At 48.5% G+C, this 19632-nt stretch overlaps 1 protein-coding gene across 1 annotated transcript in view; it reads right to left on the reverse strand.

Annotated features, from left to right (window-relative positions):
• Positions 1-19632, reverse strand: part of Ccdc12 (coiled-coil domain containing 12) — a 52013-nt gene that overhangs the window by 12430 nt on the left and 19951 nt on the right. Inside the window, exon 2 of the mRNA XM_026389852.2 lies at positions 9061-9128. Within this exon, the coding sequence (XP_026245637.1) occupies positions 9061-9128 (68 nt within the window). The remainder of the gene's footprint in view (positions 1-9060; positions 9129-19632) is intronic.

The raw sequence follows: 19632 nt of genomic DNA on the forward strand, positions 1-19632 counted from the left end.
AGAGGCCCCATATGTGGGCTGGCCAGGAAGGTTCAGGGGCAATCACCTATTTCTATGTGCCCCTGAAGGGAAGTGGCTGGAGAAAGGTGATGTTCTCTGTAAACTATAAAATCCAGAAGTAGAATTCTAGACTACTGAAGTGAAGGAAATTATGTATCTGACCCAACCTCATAACTGTCAAACAGGCTCATTGGGGTCTGGCCCACTTCACTCATTCATGCTTCCCGTCTTTACTACTGGGCATTAGCCTCTCTTCTCTCCCCACAAATCTTGAGGTCACTGCACACTCACCTCCCCTGCCATGGTCTATGTATGGGCCACTGTGGGTACAGGAGAGAGCAGGAAGCTCAGGGTGCACGGGAGAGGGCTGGTGAGGATGTTGGGGATGGGCTGGCCCTTGGACCCCAAAGGGCACTGAAATATGTAGCAGATAGAACTGGTTCCAGCAGTGACCTGGGGCACTTTGGCCAAGTGAGTAGTCTGTAGGATCAGGACCTTGTGAAGAAGTGTTTTCTTTTGTCCACTTGGTTGGTTGGAATCCTGATTACATTAGAAAATCTGGAAATTTACAGAAAATCAAGTAAAAATCACTTTTAGAGATAATCACTGTTACCATTTCTTTTTTATGTGCATTTTCTGTTGCTTGTTCAGAATAATCCTTTGTTTTTCTGAGCACTGTGGTGCAATCCCAGTTATTTGTGAGACTGAGGTAGGAAGATCACTTGAGCCCAGGAGAGAGGAGAAAGAGGAGAGAAAACAAAGTAACAAACCCCAGGGAAGGTGAGGCCAAGGATAAGACTGTAGGATTCTAGAGGCCAAGTACTGGTCAGAGAGATCAATGACTCTGACTACAGAAGGCTTTTTAATGTTCAAAGACATAGGAGCTTCTAGGAAACAGAAACACATCCCCAGTGTAAATAAATAACAAAGCCTCAGGCTGGGGATATAGCTCAGTTGGTAGAATGCTTGCCTCACATGCACAAGGCCCTGGGTTCAATTCTCAGCACCACCAAAACAAAACAAAACAAAACTGCCCCCAACCTTGCTGGTTACTACTGCCAATGGCCTGACTCTAGAGAACCACAAAAACCAGGGGAAAGGTGACCATCTCAAATGGCATGCAGACTGCTCCAGGCAGTGATCTGGCTGTTTCTTTCAAGACTCTTAAACTGTTCAAACCCCTTGACCCAGTAATCCTGCTCTGGGGAGATTATTCCATTAAACTGCAACAAAACAGGAAAAAGCAGAACAAAACTTTCTATAAGCAAATGCTTCAGGCAGCATTAAGGAGCAACAGTCTTAGGGAGACCCCTCCGGATGCTCTTCAGGCAAGGTTGTGAGAGTAGGTTACCTGCAACCCTTCCAGAGGGGGTGACAGGCTCAGGACAATGCAACCATGTCTGGCTGTGAGGACTGAAAAAATATAAGATCAGGAGGGAAGAGAGATGCTGGGAAGAAAAAGGTCACAGAGGAACGTTTATGCTTGGCAGTTGCTTAACACTTTCCTTTCACACAATGTTAAATGATTGGCTTAATAATCAATGAAACTTTTAAGCAGTCCACTGGCTTCCCCATTCGTGGGCAGAGGAGACTGTCTTCCAGTTGTCCCCAGTAAGGCTACTCTAGCCCCACTCATGACAGAGGACAGGTACAACAAAAGCTGCAACAAAAGCTGCAGCCCACATTGGGCTGATTGTGCAGAGAGGAAACAGGTTAACTGAAGCACAAGAACTGACTGTGTGCAGCAGACTCTCATCACAGCCCAAGGGGGTGGACAGAGGTTCCTTGGCACCCCATGGCAAAACCCTCTTCAAGAGGTTTTGAAAAGAGGGTAGGAGTATAGAGGGTAGGAGGGTTGTGGCTCAGGGGTAGAGCACTTGCCTAGCACATGTGAGGTACTGGGTTTGATTCTCAGCACCACCTAAAAATAAATAAAATAAAGGCATTCTGTCCATCTATAACAACAATTAACTAATTAACTAAAAGGGCTGAAGATGTGGCTCAGTGGTTAACCCCCCCCAGTTTAATCCCCAGTAACCGCTCCCTTTCCCCAAACACTATGTGTGTGTGTGTGTGTGTTTGTGTGTGTATGTATAAAATATCAATTTAAATTTAAAAAGAAAAAAAGGTTTATGAGGTGAATCCCAAAGGGTTCACAGTTGAGAGTTGGGCTGGCAACACTGGCCATTCCAAGCCCAGAAGGTGGGAGGTACAGGGAGAGGCCTACCCACCGCACAAAACACTATGAGAAGAGCATGGTGCTCAATGCCAGGCTGCTTTGGCTTGCAAACTGCCAGCCCTGCTGCCGCCTGCTGGACACACTCCTCTTTTCTTCATAGCTACCTGGCATCCCTGAGCCTGGCCAAGAGGACATGGAGGACAGAGGCACCACTCCATGTGGGGGTAGCACTAAGGGTAAAGAAGGTAGAGCAGAACCATGCCTGGCGAGGGAGCTCACAGGCAGGGACAGGTCTTCTCCCTGTGTGAAACAGGAGGCCAGATGAGCTCACTGTTCCCACCCTGGCTGTCCAGCAGATAGGAATCAGGGAGGGGCCAGTACCAGCTCTACTCTCTTTCCATTGATTTCATCTGCCTGAACTATGGTGTCCTCACCTATAAATGTAGACTATATCCAGCGGCATGAAGAGTTCAGGAGATGGCTTTGGAGGCACTGAATTCCATGACACATGAGATATCATGACTTTTTCATGCAGAAGGAATCCACCTGTGCTCCCCTCTTCCTCCTCCTCCTCAGAAGGGATGCACAGGGTGCTGGTCACACGGTGAGCTGGCCTCACCTTCTTCCCTAAACCAGTCCTTTTTTTTCCTCTCCCTGTTCCCTTCCCTCTACTCTACTATCTTTATGCTTTTAGATTTTTTTTCTTTTTGATTAGTGTCCTGTGTATATATACAATGGTAAGATTCACTGTGGTATATTCATGTAAATACACAGAAAAGTTAGGTTAGATTCCTCTGTTCTTCCCATATCCTGTCTTTTCTCCATTCCCCTCGGTCACCTTCATCCAGCCCACCAGTCTTCCTTCTTTATTGATGGCCACCCCCACCCCTACTTTTCCCTTTTTTTTCCTCCTTATTTTGGACTAACTTCCACATATCAATGAAAAAACTTGACCTTTGGCTTTCTGAGTCTGGCTTATTTCACTTTTCTCCATTTCCACCCATTCACCAGCAAATACCAACATTTCATTCTTCTCTATGGCTGAGTAACTCCATTGTGTATATATGCCACCATGACCAGTCCTTTCTTGATTCATTCTCCCACATTCCTGAGAATGGGCCTATTCCCGAGAAACAGGATCAGGAAGAACAGGGCACTGCAGGTCTCTGTGCTGATTTTCAGTGAAAAAAAGGTGCCATGACCCATCCCACTGCCAGTGACTAGGACATCAGAGGCCTGGAGCTAGGCGGAGATAACTCAGGAGGTGGGGATGGGAGCTGCCCTGGTGGTCACTAGAATGGTGCAACTAAGTTATTATCAAGCTGATGTCATGGATCTGCAACACACCCTGGTGTGGACACCATCCCTGGGGCCTCACCCGCTGAGGCAAGAAGGCCTGGCATTTGCCAGACTAAAGGTTTTGGGCACCAGCCAGGACTGGGCCTCAGCTGGGTGGGACCGCTCTCCACAAGATGGTCATGCATACGTCAAGTTGGGGAACAGGTTTTCCATCCCTGAAGAAGGAAGGCCAATGGCCTAGTTTCTTTTGCAATACAGGATACCTACCCCAAAGCGAACCAATGTCCCCAATGGTGACTGAGTACTCCAGCCTGGTGTAGACCTGGATCTAAAGTCACACGGAGGCGGTGGTTGGGGATGGGGGCTGAGGATTTAGGACTTGCTTGTTCAGGCACTTAATAAGACTTGCTCCCCTTCTTCCCACCTGCTAGCCCCACCCAACAGTCTGTCCACAAGGCAGGGCATCTAGTCACCTATTGGTGACTTGCCATCAGGAAGTGACTGAGGGTTTAAAAGCAAAATCAACTGAGAAGAATGCTCCTTCCTGTGGGCCAGCTTTCCAGGGCACCTCTTCTTATCTAAGCAATAAGCAGGGGGCTGGGGAGGTACCTTAGAGACAATCACCTATGCCCAAGCACAATTAGCCACAAGGCGGCTAGGATGGGAAGGTTTAGCCCAGAGAAGCAAGGGCTACTCTGGGGATGGAGGCACAGCCTTCCTTCCCGCAGAGGCTGGCCTGGGCTCACTGACCTCCTGGGGCTCATCCCCACTGACTGGGGGTTTTGCTTTATGGGGATAGGACAGTTTATCCTTGGAGAAAAAAAAAATTATAGGAAGGTATTTTGATCTATAGATTCAATGCAATTCTAATAACACACACACACACACACACACACACACACACACACATTAATAAGATGACTATAAAATGTGTAAGAAAAGGTAAAAGAACCAGAACAGCCAAATAATTTTGGAAAATGTCTCCTTGGGCAGTGGGGAAGAGTAGGGGTGACTTCAGCATGCCTGGTGAGGGGTGAGTCCTTCACACATCATATGGGGGAACAAACAGGTTTTCCATTCCTGAAGAAGGCAGGCCTGCTCCAGTCCTGCTTGATACATACTCCTACTTCCTCAGTAATACCCTCCGGCCTCACAGTGTTTCCGTCTAGATAACAGAATCTGTAAAATGAGGCCACTTAGTTTACTTCCAAGACCATCTAATGTTCCCACTCATTCATTTCTTGATTACCTGTATTTACTCCTACTTCCATCCATCTTGCTGTTTCCCAAAATACTTCCTACTTAAAATCAGCACAGGTTTTATGTGTAAACTCACCTGTTAAAGGTGAGTCCTGAGCCCTTGAACTCTTTCAGAGGGTCCCAGTGTCATCCTTCTGCTCTGAGCACCAGAACTGGCTGAGAAAGCAGGTATGGCATTTGCTCCACATGAGGTGAACAGAATTTTATTTTTCTTCCCATTTTTCAGTGAAGATATTGAAGCTGACTGAGACAATATGATTTTCCCGGGGTCAGAGAGCTAATAACTGGCAGGGCGTAGGCTCAAACCTGGGAGCCATTTCCAAATCCTGAGCTTGCTCCATCTGTCTAGTTCCAACCATTTCAGTGCCTGCTGTTGAATCAAGAATTGCCTCAACATTTATTTCCCTAAGTCCTCAAGCAGGGAAAAAAAGTGCATGATTAACTGCTGAAACAAGAATTGCCTCAACATTTATTTCCCTAGGTCCCCAAGGGGAGAAAAAAGTATATAATCAACTAGCTATGCCAATCGATGGAACTAGCCACCAGCCAGGGGTCTGTATACTGTCTAAAGGCCACTAGACTTCTGCAAGGAATGCCAAGCCATATAGAGGGTCACCGGGGCAGGCTGATCCTGCTTCCAGTCAGCTGACCAACTCTCACAGGCAGCAGGTCCCTGGGATCACCCAGTGGTTGAAGTTCAAAGCTCAGTGGCAGTGTGGGATGGAACAGCTCAGGGAGGAACCTGGGTCAGGGTATAAGAAACATTGGGAAGAAAGGATGGAGAGTGCCCTCCTCCACTGTGGGGCACTGGGTCAGGAGAGCAGAAGAGATAATCAGCTTGGGCCCCACTCTCCCTCAGTGTCACTCCTGAGATAGGCCCCCTAGGACACTGTGCAAGGCTGTGGTTGGGGTTTATAAGTGGGACCAGGGGGTTGGAGTTGCCTGTTTGTGCCTCTCTAGTAAAAGACTGCAGCACCCCACTTCCTCATTGTAGTTTCAGACTTCTGGGCCTTTGCTACCCATCCTCCAGATTCTAGACCTAATTCAAGAGGCATGTTTTCCATGAGGCCCTATGCTGTTTCCCTCAGTCAAAGGCAGCCTGCAGTGGGCACTTCATTCCTTGGAAAGATTCAGAAATGCTGGTGCCTATGGAGCTTCCACCTGCTGCCTAGGCTGATATGAACTGAAGTGGGCTATTCTCAACTCCTAGGAGCCCAGGAAGCCAAGATGCTCACTAGTCTCTGGCCTTCAAAGTCATTCCTTCAGCAAAGCTGGAAGGTCACTCCTTTCTCCTCAGTGGCAAAGGGAACTGTGGCAAGGGCTGTGGCCTGGGAGCCCTCTGGGGTCCACCGCCAATCCACGAGCAAACTACCAAAGTCCCTTTCCAGTTCAGATGAGGAAAGGGGACCTGTCCCTGTACTGAATGCAGCTTTTGTAGCACCTTATTCTTCCTGGAAAGCCCAAGTCCTGGACCCTGCAGCTCAGGGTCAAACCCAATGGGTCTGGCCTCATATTACAAAGACCAAGACTCAGGGTTCTTCTGGGAGCTATACATGTAGGCATATCTCCTTGCTGAGACTGGACTTCTTGACAACCAAGGAAGTGACTGAGTAGTGGGCCCTATGAGGTAGAGAAGCCTACCTGCTCCTCTAGAGGGGCAGCCCTGAAGCCAAGCTCCTGATTACCACTTCCAGACCCATTCCACCACTCTACTGCCTCAAAAGCGGCCAGATTAGAGAAAAGCGGAAGAACACAATGGGTTGAAGCAGAACCCAATCCAATGTCCAGCATGCTTGATTCCTGGGCTACTGTCAGAAAGGGACAGGGGACCTGCTCTGATGTGGCCTTGCAGGGTCAGGAGGGATCTCAGAGGAGTCTTGTGTTCCACCATAAATGACCTGTTAAGACCTAGCAAATGAGGGCTGGGGATGTGGCTCAAGCGGTAGCGTGCTTGCCTGGCATGCATGCGGCCTGGGTTCGATCCTCAGCACCACATACAAACAAAGATGTTGTGTCCGCCGAGAACTAAAAAATAAATATTAAAAAAAAATTCTCTCTCTCTCTTTAAAAAAAAAAAAAAAAGACCTAGCAAATGAGGACCGAGGGTGTGGCTCAGTGGCTGAGTGCTTGCCCAGCAAGGTCCTGGGTTTGATCCCCAGCATTGCAAAAAAAAAAAAAAAAAAAAAAAAGCGTGTGTGTAAAATAAAACCACACATCACACATCACAAAGTCTTCCCCTGATCCTACTTCCTCCCTGCTTCTCAGCACTAATCTGAAGTCATTTCTCCCCATCATGTTTACACTCTGCTTTTGCTTTCTTCTAGCACAGGACATCTTAACATTTCCTGTTGTCAACAGGCTGCGTCCTTTTAGAGAACACCAGCTCCCTGAGGGTAGGGATTGTCCATGGCTGCCTCCCAGAAGCTTACATTGGTACCCCACAAAGAGCAGATGACCAATGAAGTTGGTGTTGACCAAGTACAGGCATGTAATATCATTTTGTTTCCCAATTTTATAGAGATGCTCTTGCACTGTAGGTCTCAATTCTGAAACCTGTTTTCTCCATCATTCAACACCATGTTGAGACTCAACAGTGTGTTCCAACATTCAAGTATTCTACTGTCTGACCCACCCACCACTCACTCCTCTTTTCTCAGCAAAGAGTAGGAGAATCAGAAAAGACCACCCAGAAAAATCAAAGACAGCCCAGGATCTGGAACTCTGGGCTCTATTCAGCAACACAGAACCTAAGAACAGGCCAGAAGAAAACCAAAGGGCCTCTAAGTAGTCCCCAAAGAGCAGAAACAACTGTGTAGGCACCCACTGGAGTCATTTAAGTCTGGGGTCACCTGGAAAAGGAGAACTACTTGGCTTTTACCTTTCCATCACCAGCTGAGGACCCTCAGGGGGTTAGGGTGCAACAATAAGCACAGAGCCCAGTGCCAGGGACCCAATCTCCCATCAGCACCACGAACCTCTCAGATTAGAGATGTCATCATGTCTAAACCCATGCGGGGTGGCAAGAACCCTGCAGGGCTACCCAGAGGCTGCTGTGAAAGCAGTTTGTAACTGGAGTGAGATCTGCTCCTGATCAAGGAGGCAGAGATGAGGCCTGCTCTTGGGGAGGTTTCTTCATGCTGCTGAAGACAACAAAGGGTTGTGGCATTAGGAAGGTCTGCTCCAGTGTCCCTGTCCAGATTTCCCAGGGAAGCTCTCCCTCCTTTCTAACTGTCCCTCCCCAAAGCACAGCCCACTGCACCAAGATCTACTCCTCCCATCAGCAGACACCACCACAGGTCCTGTGCCTGAAGGAAGCTGCCCAGGGCAGAAGCAACCAAGGATTCTTGTCCATGAAGATGCAGTTTGATCACAGGCAGACTGTCCCAGTTCAGGGGACAGTCTGCCTGTGACTGTGGGCATGACATGGAGAGTGTGAGCCCTCTGAGACTTCAGGTGTGTGGATTCTACTTAGGCATAAAGACTATTCTTACCTCACAACAATCCATCCAGCCCCACATGCTGGATGGATCCTGCAAATTATTCCCAAGTAGTAGTAGTAGTAGTAGTAGTAGTAGTATTGGCAGTGCTAGAAATTGAACCAGGGCCTATGCATGCTAGGCTAGTGCTCTGTCACTGAGCCACACACCCAGCCCTCCCCAAAATTTTTTTATGCAAAGCAGCATCAGTAGCTCTGTAGAGAGCATAGCCCTTAGGACTGGGAATGTGTGGGGTGGATCTTGTGCCTGCCACATGAGGGAAGAGTGTTCTAGCCCCTCACATGGGCTGTGCTGGGGCAACTTAAGTTAACTCATCCAGAGGACTACATTTGACAAAGATAAATAAATGAACTGCTGAGGGAGCACAGCTCAAGAGAAGTCAAAAAGCAGCTTTTGAGCTGAGCTCCAACATGAAAACCAAGCTGTCAAGGATGGAAGAGAGATAAGAAAGAAGGAGTCCCAGGGTGAGAGGGCAGTGTGAACAGACAAGTGGACACAGTGCTGTTCAGGAAATGGCCGGTGGCCAGAAGAGGCTAGAAAAGGCCACAAGGCCCAGGCAGAGCTTCCCACATTTTGCATGTGATGTGGAACACAAAAGATGAGTGAAAAGACAGTGTGAGGTCAGGGGAAAAAAGCCAGTGGCAAAGAGCCAGACACCAAGTGGGGGAAAGGACGCAGGGAAGGCCCAACTAGTGAGAGGGTTGAGGAGGGAGTGGGGGCAGGGCTCTGAAACAGGGCTGGAAGGAAAGAGACTCAGCAAGCAACAGGTGCTGGCGAAAAGAGCAGGGCAGGGAACAGCATGACGGGAGCTGCACGCAGTGCTACCTGTGCTTTTCGCCTTCCTCCTCTTCTTCTCTGAGTTGCTTGGTCTTTGGCTCCCCATCTTCTTTGTCCTGAAAAGAAAGGGAGAACACCATCTGCTCAGATGAATGTTCCTACTTCCAGTCTAGACCACCTGGGCGGCCAGTGAAGAACAGGACATCTCAGGAGTAAGGCACTAAGTCTAGAGAAGTCAACTCAGTCTTCTAGCACCTGATAGACACAATGCTGGAGCTTCACTTCCCACCCTTCACTGCCTGGATAGAATTTAAAATCTACAACCCTATGGGGCTCAAGTGGTAGCGCGTTCACCTGGCATGCATGAGGCACTGGGTTTGATTCTCAGCACCACATAAAAGATATTGTGTCCACCTAAAACTAAAAACTAAAAAATAAAATAAAATCTACAACCCTAGCCCAGGCCCAGGTACACAGTAACCCTCAAGACCAAAGAAGAGGGTCTGGATATAAGCACTCCTGAGATAGCGGAGACTGGAGGTCACCAGCAACCTCTCCAGAAATACCCATCTGGTTCCCTTGAGGAGTCACACAGCTTAGACCAGGACCAGGTTTGTAACAAGACTCACTGCCCAGGCCTGAAGTGTACCCAGAGAGACAAAGGCAAGGGAAATTCATTTGAAGTTTATGTGGGAAAAATGTCTTCCAAATCTGGTTCTTCTGGGGGTATAGCTCAGTGGCCTAGCATGTGTGAGCTCTGGGTTTGATCCCTAGCACTGGAAAAAAAAAAAAAAAACCACAAAATCAGTCTGAGTCTTCTGCCTTCCTCCATCTCTAATTTTTTTCTTTTTTTAAAAATTTGTAGATGGACCCAATACATTTATTTTATTTATTTATATGTGGTGCTCAGGATCAAACTCAGTGCCTCATATATGTAAGGCAAGCATTCTACCACTGAGTTATAACCCCGCCCCTCTTTTCTTTTTTGAGACAGGGTTTCACTATGATGCCAGGCTAGTCTTGAACTTGTAGGCTCAAGTGATCCTCCTGCTTCAGCCTCTGAGGAGTTGGGACTAAAGGTGTGTACCACTGAACCCAGCTCTTCATAGTTTGTCTAGAGAAGTTGTATTTATCTTAACCTTGACACAGTATGCTTGTGCTGCAGGTGCCCTGAGGGCCACAACAGAAGGAAACTGCCAAGCCGCTCCCCCTTCAGAAGAAAAAAGTCCCTAGCCTTTCCTGCTCTCTGTTATTACTGCTATTAGATCAGCCTGCCCTGTGGACAAACCAGAACACTGGCCAGAACCCTGTGTGATCAGCCCTACCAGTGTATGTGTGAGTACTCATATCCAGGGCCCGACCAAGAAACCCTGAATGCCAGGGTCGGCCCCCTGGAAGGTGTCAAAGCTCACTTCGTTGAACAACCTCTGACTTGCTAGAGCAGTGGTTTGAGAAGACACCTGGAAGCTCCTTGCATTAGCAACTGCTCTGATGATATTAGGTGACCTGCAATGACACACAAATCCATATAAGCCTGGAGAGACTCTCCTAGAAGTTTGTGTCTGCCACTGACAACTGCCTCCCTGGGAGTGTACCAAAAAGTGCACAAATCACTTTTTGGTGATGTTCATGGTGGAGACCTTGAGGGTGGTGACCGGACCCCACCTTTCCGGGCCATACAACCTACAGGGAAGGAGACCAGACGAGAGGCCTAGTCCAGAGAAAGGCTTCCAGAACGGGAACACATCTTTTCAACCAGGGCAGCTCCACTCATGGGAATAAGACAGCAAGAACAAATAACTGAACAACTGACAGCAGCCATGTGAGAGGTTAACACAGTTCTCAAGGGATGGGTGAAGGACTGTCTCTGGAGGGATGCCAAGATCTGGGTGTCACAGGATGGGGAGGGAGGAGCAGGAGGGACATTCCCAGTGGGGTGCACACCTTGAGCAAAGGCAGAGTGAGCACTGCTGCGGTAGCAGAGGGGAAGGTGAAAGTGTAAGGTTGTCAAGGCAGGTGGGGCTGATCACAGAGAGCTCTGGCCAGTATTCTAAGGGAGAGAGAAGGGACCAGGAAGGGTCTGCTGACATCTGCCAGGCTGGGGGACAGGCAGAACCTGGGGATGGCCCGAGAGGAGAAGAGTGGAGCACAAATGTAACAGGGAAACAAGTTAGTGTTCTCCAAGTGGCTCGCAGACTGCCAGGTCCTGGATGGGGCTTCCACAGAGGCCCAGCTGACACATGAGCCCCTCACTGAGTAAAGGCTCCCAAAGGAAGCAAGCTGAGAGCCTGGACATTCAAACAAAAGTTCCCCCACTGCCAGCCCGAGGACTCCCTGAAGGCTAGAGGCACTGTCTCAGGGGAAAGGATGACACCTGCCCTTGGCAAGTAAGTTAGGGACAGAACAGCAGAAAGGACTCCGCTCTGCCACAGCGGATAGGTGAGCAAGGTCCCCAACTCCAGAGAAAGGCTTCTTTAAAAGCTCTGTGCACCTGGCAGAACAGGGAGAAAGCTGGGGAGGATCATCCTCTGGGAGGAGTACTCCACCAATACCATGCCCTTCCCGCCCTGGGCAAGGTCAAACAGTCAAACTGCTGCCATGGCTTATGGAGTCCCAGGGACACTCAAGTGCCTTGGCTAAGGCCAGGGTATTCACAATAAATGAGAAAACATCCAAGTATGTAAATGACATTTTAAAACATCACCCAGCTTGCTGGCGGGTAGGAAGCAGCACTGCTCTGCAGACAGTACAATGAGGTTAAGGAAGACCCCTGCCTGGGATGCTGATCAGAACAGGGGATTGAGGCAGAGAAAGACACATCATGGCAAGAGCAGAGAATAGGTCACGAATATGGGGGATGAGGTGGAGGAGGTACTGCAGCCTTCCTGTTAAATGGTGATTCTCAGCTAGGATAATGAGCATTCACAAGATGGAAAATCACTTTGGGGCGATCCTGGCCTGGGCCATGAGGCATGGTGTCCCCCTCACCTTCAACTGGGAAGCTAGGAGGAGATGCACACCAGCCCCAATGCCCACCCCAGTCTAAAGCCTCAAAGAGCTCAGAACTAGAGGGCTCACAGGATCACCTGCTCCAGTTCCTCAATTCAAACCATGAGGAAACCCACGAAATGGCTGTCAGGCAAAGAAAAAAAAAAAAGATTTGTCCAAGGTCACAGAATCTATCTTTGGTTGCTGTAGGTCCGGCTAAAGGTCTTCCTGGTCCTGGCCCTGTGTTCTTGCCCATCAAGAGTGACATAGAGTTTCTAAAAATGGTTCTGACCTCAGCTGCCTTTCCTGTGCTCCTCTTGTGGTTCAGATCTGGCCATGAGAATGCAGACCCAGCCACAACCAGTGCAAGCCCAGGTCGAGGCTCTAAGACAGACAGCAGAAGAGCAGGCAGAACCTTAGGTACCCCATGTCCCAGGGATCTAGAGACACCACACCCATCCCAAGGTCCTTAAATCAGACTCAGTGCCTAACCTCTCCCTCCACACACCCTTCCCAAACCTCTCCATTTTTCTCCCTCCTTCCCAATCTCCATTCTTTATTTCTTCCCCCTCTCCTCCCAGCCTCCTCAGGTCTTCACAACAACCAAGCCTCTAGCCACTCCCCTCCACCCTAGCCTCCCAGCCCTCTCCTCTGGAGAATGCAGCTGCCTCCTGTACTTCCCCCTAAGTCTTTTCTGCCTGCTCCATGCATATCACCAGAACTGATCAGGTCACATTGCCTCAGCTCAAAGCTCTTGCTGGCTCTCCACACCCGCTGGACAACAGCCATTCCCCATTCGGCCTGGCCCCAAGAGGTAGTTTCCAAGGTCCCTCCACCTGTCCCATACTCTGTTCATTCTGGTTGCTATCCAGAACACGGTAGACACCCAACCTTTTATCTCAAAGCCTGACATGTCCACTATCATAACTCCAAAGAAAGTTCACTCGTCAGTCTTAGAGATCAGCTCAAAGGCAGCCTCCTAGAGGTGGCCCTCTGAGATTCCTGAGTAAAGGGCCCTCTCACTCTTCTGGGCCCTGACCCTAGGCCCAGGACACAAGCCAGTGGCCATTCCTATTCACATTTTCAGACCTTAATGCCCTTTCCCAGGTCCATCTCAGTGCAGGCCATCTCCTGGGCATCTCAAGACCCAGTCCAAAGCCTGGACTAGACAACTCCCATCAACTCAGTGCCAACTCAACTATTCTCTCCAGCAACTCCAAAGACTCAAACTCTCAGGAAGGCTGATGGCCAGAGGGCAGGAGAGCCATGGCCTAGATGGGGCCTTCCTCAGTCTGTTTGCTGATTCCACATCTGACCTCACATCCTTTCCTCAACTTCCCCAGAGCTTGCAGGAAAAAGGAGCCTCTGCAGCAGGACTTCAGGAGGTCTCACAAATATCCCCACCTCAAACAGAACCTGTTTCCTAACATCGGACATCCTTTTACCAAGGACAAAACTTTTAAAAGTAAATTAGAGTTGAACCAGTCAAAGTGGCACATACCCATAGTCCCAGCATTCAGGAGGCTAAGGCAGGAAAATCGCTTGAGCCAGGAATTCCAGGTCAGCCTGGGCAACATAGCAAGACCCCGCTCCTTAAAAATAAATAAATAAATACCAATAATGGAGTTGTTGAGCTGGGGATGTAGCTCAGTGGCACAGTGCATGCTTGGCATGCTTAAGGCCCTGGGTTTAATCCCCAGTGTCAAAATAAAATAATAAATTTAGAGTTGTGTGGGACTGGTATTTATTTCTCCTTAAATATTCATTCAATAAGCCAGGCAGTATGGCGTACACCTGTAATCCCAGCAGCTCAAGCAGGAGGACTGTGAGTTCAAAGCCACAAATAGGACTGGGGATATGGCTCAGTGGTTGAGTGCCCCTGAGTTCAATCCCTGGTACCAAAAAAAAAAAAAAAATTCAATAAGAATTTAGTGATGCCATCTTGGCCTTAAAAGTTTTCTCTGTGAGAAGATTTTAGATATAGGACTATACAGATTTTCTGTTTCTTATTGAGTCAGCATTAATTTGTGTCTTTCAAGGAATATGTATTTCACCTACTGCTGGCATAAAGTGATTTACATTATTCCCTTACTACCCTTTTAGTGTCCTCGAGAACTGTGGCAATGTCCACTGATGGTGATAATTTGTGTTGTTTTCTTTCTTTTTTTTAAAATACTTGAATTACTTCTCAAATTCATTTACATATTTATGTGGTGCTGAGGATCGAACTCAGTGCCTCAAGCATGCTAGGCAAGCACTCTACCACTGAGCCACAACCCCAGCTCTTTTGTTGTTTTCTTTATCGAACAGCTACTAGAGCTTCAATCATCTTGGGACACCTTAACTCTTCAGACTTGATATTTTAGCTGTGGGTTTGCTCCTCATTCTCCTCTTTCTGGACAGAGCCCTAACTAGCTGAGTACCCCTGTTTCAGGATGGTACAGAAGTAAGGGGCAGCATAAATCCACATTGCTGCCTGAATGGAGGGCCACTATCAAAAGCTTGATCATCAACCAGACAGATATGCAGAAGAGGGAGGGAGGGAAAAGGGAGGTTACTATATTGTCTCCTGCTGTCAATTCCCCCAGATTAACACTAAGGCATCTCTTCCCTTGACTCAGGCCCTCAAGGATCTCCTGTGTCCTCAAAGAAGCAGACTTAGAAAATGTAATTCTGAACTGGGTATGGCAGTGCACACCTGTAACCCCAGAAACTCAAGAGGCTGAGGCAGGAGGAGTACAAGTTGCTAGCCTGGGCAACTCAGAGAATAAAACAGGGTTGGGGATGCAGCAGTGGTAGGGCACAGCTGCATTTAATCCCTAGTACCACACACAAAACCAAAAACCAAACAAACAAAAAAACCATCTGTGCCATGAGTGGTGAGGAAAGCTTTATGGGGTGTTGGCACAGGATTGGTGTTATCAGGGAAAAAGGTGACCCTTAAACCAATTCTAGATGTGGTTACCAGGTGGCTAAAGAAAAGAGAACTTTCCTGAGAGTGGTAACTACCTGGCAAAGACACAAGAGCAGAGCAAGGGCATGGTCATGGTCTGCAGAGCAGACCCACGTGGCTGGCCCAGCCAGGACTGGCCTGGGTCAGAAGAGCCCCAAATCCTTCCTGGGGCCTTCCTCTAGTGCTGCAGGGGGCAGAGCCTAGCAAGTAGGCCACTCTGAAAGGGCACTCAGGCAGTCTACCTGCTGAGTGGCACTGATTCACAGGAGGAGAAAGACCAGGACGAAGCAGGATTTCCACTCCTGCCTGGACTTGCCCCAACCTGCCACTGTTTGTGGGTGTGTGGAGGGTGGAGAGGGTTTAAGTGAGGGCTGGGAACTATGCTCAGGGCAGTTATGCCAAAGCTGAAGGGTCTGAGTTGAGGGGATGAGGGTAAGTCCCTCCTTCACTGGTACAATTCCCAAAGACTTAGCTTTTAGTTGTTGCCTGGGACTCTCTCCTTTCTAGAAAGGGATAAGAGAGGCAGCAAAGAGTTACGAGAGAGACATTCCAACAGCAGATCTAACCTCCTCCAACCTTTAGCCCATTCCTGAAGCAGCTAGATACCCAACTGGGAACACTTTGCAATGCCCAGATGGACATGCCTCACTGCACAGGCCTGCTGTCACTTCCATGGGAATCAACCCTCTGCATAACAGTCAAGAGAACACAAGACCTCAAGCCCTAGTCTCCTAAGAAAAGGTCAAAGTTTGAGCCTTTCCAAGTTTTAATTTGAGCTTAAGGTGAGGAGAAATCAAAATGGGTATCCAGTGCCAAAGGATGGGGCAGGAAGGGACTGGCAATGCTGGGGCAACCTGGCAGGTCCTATATTTTCACCCTGTTGCCATTCTCAGGATCAGGGCAGCCCCATGCTGGGGTGGAGGGATTTCCTGTCTGGGTGGCAGCACTGGGAGCTGTGTTCCAAGAACACTCAGTGGGTAGGGCAGCTACCAGGAGACTGACTCACTGAAGATGGAATGATAAGCCCTAAAGCTGAACGTACCACACCTGGGACCAGAAACTAAAAGCTTCTTAATGGCCAGAAATAGGAAAGCGAGGCTTTGATTCTGCTGGGCAGGTGCGATCCCATTGGGCTATAGTGCTCCTCACTCTGGGTTCCCTGAATTCAACTTGCTAAGTGTCCACTGTGTACTGACCAGACCATAAGATCCTTGGGGGCAGGCACTAATCTAACCCATCTGTATCCACAGTCCTGACCCAGACTATCAGGAATTGTACCTTCACTGGTACAATGTGGTAGAGTGCATGTGCCTAGGGAAAGTCCTGGCTCCATTCCATCCTGGCTGTGTGGCCTTGGACAGGCTGTACCACCTGGCTGGCCTTGGTTTCTACATCTATGCAAATAAGAGCAATCACAGTGACATCATAGCATTATTACAGGAGGAAATGTTGAGGGATGAACGAGAAGAGCCTGCAGCTTAGGTAGATAGGTAGCAGTGTCTGAGGGGCAGGGAGAATCAGGTTGGGGCAGACAGAAAAGGGCCACAGAAAGGCAGCAGGGCCGTGGGCCCAGATGACATGTCTCTCGTGACAGACAATCCTGCGGGCAGACAGAGCTGCTTCTTAACACCTGCGTCACCAAGATACCAGAAGTGTTAGATGATGTGAGGGGGGAGACAGGTCACTGACTCCTTGTTCAGAGCACTGCCAAGAGCCAGGCTCAGAAAGTGTGGCAGGGGAAGCTGCAGACCATTACCCAAGAGTCTAGAGCCAGCTAAAAGCCACAGCTCTCCTATGCTGCAGCCATCCCCTAGAGCAGAGGAAGAACAAAGGGCAGTGAGGAAGCTGGAGATAAGGACTGGAGATAAGAGCGGAACCAGGTCAGGCAGAGGAAAGAACAAGGCTGTGGGGAGACAGGGAGGAGTCAGCAACTTGGGTCCTGCCAGTGACTCACTGGGAGAAGGCAAGCGCCTTTGACAAAAGAGGTGGCAGTGCAAAGTGGACAAAGAGAAAGGGTGTGGCAGCTTTGAGGCAGACTAGAGTTGCCAGGGCCTGTCAAGACGTCCTTGGCAGTAGAAAAGAGGCCCCCCCCCCTTTGTAAATGAGAGGCACAGTTGGTCCCATCGTCCAGACCCCATCTTAAGGCCAGGGCAATGGCACGCAGAGCCCAGGGCAGATCCTCACTGGCCCATCACACAGCTGCAAGTCAGAGGAGTGTGGGGAGCTGGCCCCCGGCCAAGTCTAGTCCTATTATTGCCACAAATACAACTGGGAAACCAGCCATAAGTGCTCCATGGAGGTGGCAGCTGATAACTCCGCCAGAAGATTTTTTTTTTGTTTAATTAGCCCACAAATATTGACTGGTCCCCCTCGTGCTAGGTACTGTAACACGGTTTACTGAGGATAGAAAGAACAAATCAGCACCAAGTGGTGGTGGGAGGCGGATTCCCCTGGGCAGGCTGTGATCCCACTGAGCTGTAGTGCTCCTCACTCTGTTCATAGCAGGGTAGGGATCCCCTCACCTGGATGACTCCATGGTTAGACACAGTTCAGGTGCAAGAAGGTACAGTTTTCTAGAGTAAGAATCTAGAGCTTTTCAGATTCTCAAGGGTGGATGGTGATCTAAAGGGGAAAGGGACAGTATCAAAATCACTTAGGAGAGCTAGGATTGTAGGTAGCTCAGTGGTAGAGCACTTGCCTAGCATGTGTGAGGCACTGGGTTAGATTCTCAGCACCACATATTAAAAAAAAAAAAAAAAAAAAGCATGGTATAATCCCAGCAGCTAGGGAGGCTGAGACAGGAGGATCACGAATTCAAAACAGCCTCGGCAACAGTGAGGCACTAAGCAACTCAGTGAGATCCTGTCTCTAAATAAAATACAAAATAGGGCTGGGGATATGGCTCAGTGGTTGAGTGCCCCTGAGTTCAATCCCCAGTACCTTCCTCCCCCAAAAAAGCACTCAGGAAGGGTGGTGGCTTTTAAGGTGGCTGGGGAAGGATTTCCAAAGTCACCTGCCTTGCCTCTTCAAGGGTGAATGGGAATGGGGACACAAGGTGGATGTGGAAGGGCAGCATAGGGAACTCCTAGCTCGAGGCCCCTCCCACTGCCTAGGGCTTCACCCCCACCAGTTCCAACAAGAAATAATCCTGTGGAAGGTCATGCAGAGAGCTGAGCAAAAACCAGTCTCGCTCCTTTCCTTCACATGCAGCTAGTCTAGGCCAGTTCCTCTGGGTGCCCAGTTGCTCCAAGATGCTCTAAACTCCCCCGCCCCAGACTCCCTGGAGGAAGCACTGTGGTATGGAGGAAGCCCAGGCAGCAGGCCTGGAACAGCAGGGGCAGGTAAATCATGATGCCATGCTTACCTGTGATGGGGTCCTGCCTCTCAAGCTGCCTCCTCCCCCCTTGAGGTGGAGTTGGTGCAACTTCAATAGGGGTGTTTGATATTAAAATAAGGCAGTCTAGGTCCCCATCTGGTGCAAGACCATACCTGATGCCAACAGTGGGAAACAGACTATTGGCATTCTGGGATGTTCCAAGTCCAGTTGTTAAACAGTAAGGGGCCTGACTCAAACCCTGGTTCTTGATGCATCCCTCCCAGGAAACCAGAATTTGTCTATTACACTCCCAGCCTCGACTCAAAAAAGCCCAAGAAAGCAAACAGCCAACTGTTCCTTGCTGCCACACATTCCAAGAGCCACAACAGGTTTAGAAGTACCCAGGTGCCTGGGTCCTGATCCATGCTGGAATATGGAAGTATCATTTACTGTTAGACCAACCAGAAAAGAAGCTGATCTACACTTGCCACTACACTTAAATGTGGTAACATTCATATGAATGGAATGCATTATCCTTTTCGGATAGTGCTTTCCTGTGGGGCCAAGTTTCTACAGATGGTTCACTATTAATCTTTAAAAATGAGGCTTAAACAAAAACAGCCTCAGTGTCCAATCTTGAATGAATGATTGAAGAAAATGTGGCATGTGTATTCACACACATGTGCACACATGCACAATAGACTGTTATTTGGCCTTGAAAAAGGAGGAAATTCTGTCACTTAAAACAACATGGATGAACACGCAGGACATTATGCAAAAAGAAATAAACCTGGAACAGAAAGAAACAATGCATAACCTCACTTATATGTGAAATTGAAAAGTATTAAACTCATAGAAACTGGCGGTTACCAGAAGAAGAGGAAAATGAACAGGGAAAGGGAAGATGCTGACCAAAGGGCATAAAGTTCCAAACACACAAGAGTGAGATCTGTGCAGTCACTAATAATATATTATAGATTTCAAAATTGCCAAAAAAGGATTTTTAAACATTTGCATCATCAAAAAAAAGTATGCCAGAGGTGATTGATATATTAATTAGCTTGACAATGGTGTTTTGTTGTTGTTACTGGTAATTGACCAAGGGTGCCTGACCACTGAGTTACATCCCAGCCCTTTTTTATTTTGAGACAGGGGTCTTGCTACATTGCCAAGGCTGACCTCAAACTTGTGATCCTCCTGCCTTGGCCTCCCAAGCTGCTGGGATTACAGGCATGCACCATCACACCCAGCTTTGATTTAATCTTTCTATAATGCATATAATGTGATATCAAAATATCACACTATACTTCATAGATACAATTTTATTATTTGTCAACAATACTTTCTTAAGATTTCAAGAGAA

The sequence above is a fragment of the Urocitellus parryii genome, chromosome 3 (assembly GCF_045843805.1).
Source record: "Urocitellus parryii isolate mUroPar1 chromosome 3, mUroPar1.hap1, whole genome shotgun sequence".
Lineage (NCBI taxonomy): Eukaryota > Metazoa > Chordata > Mammalia > Rodentia > Sciuridae > Urocitellus > Urocitellus parryii.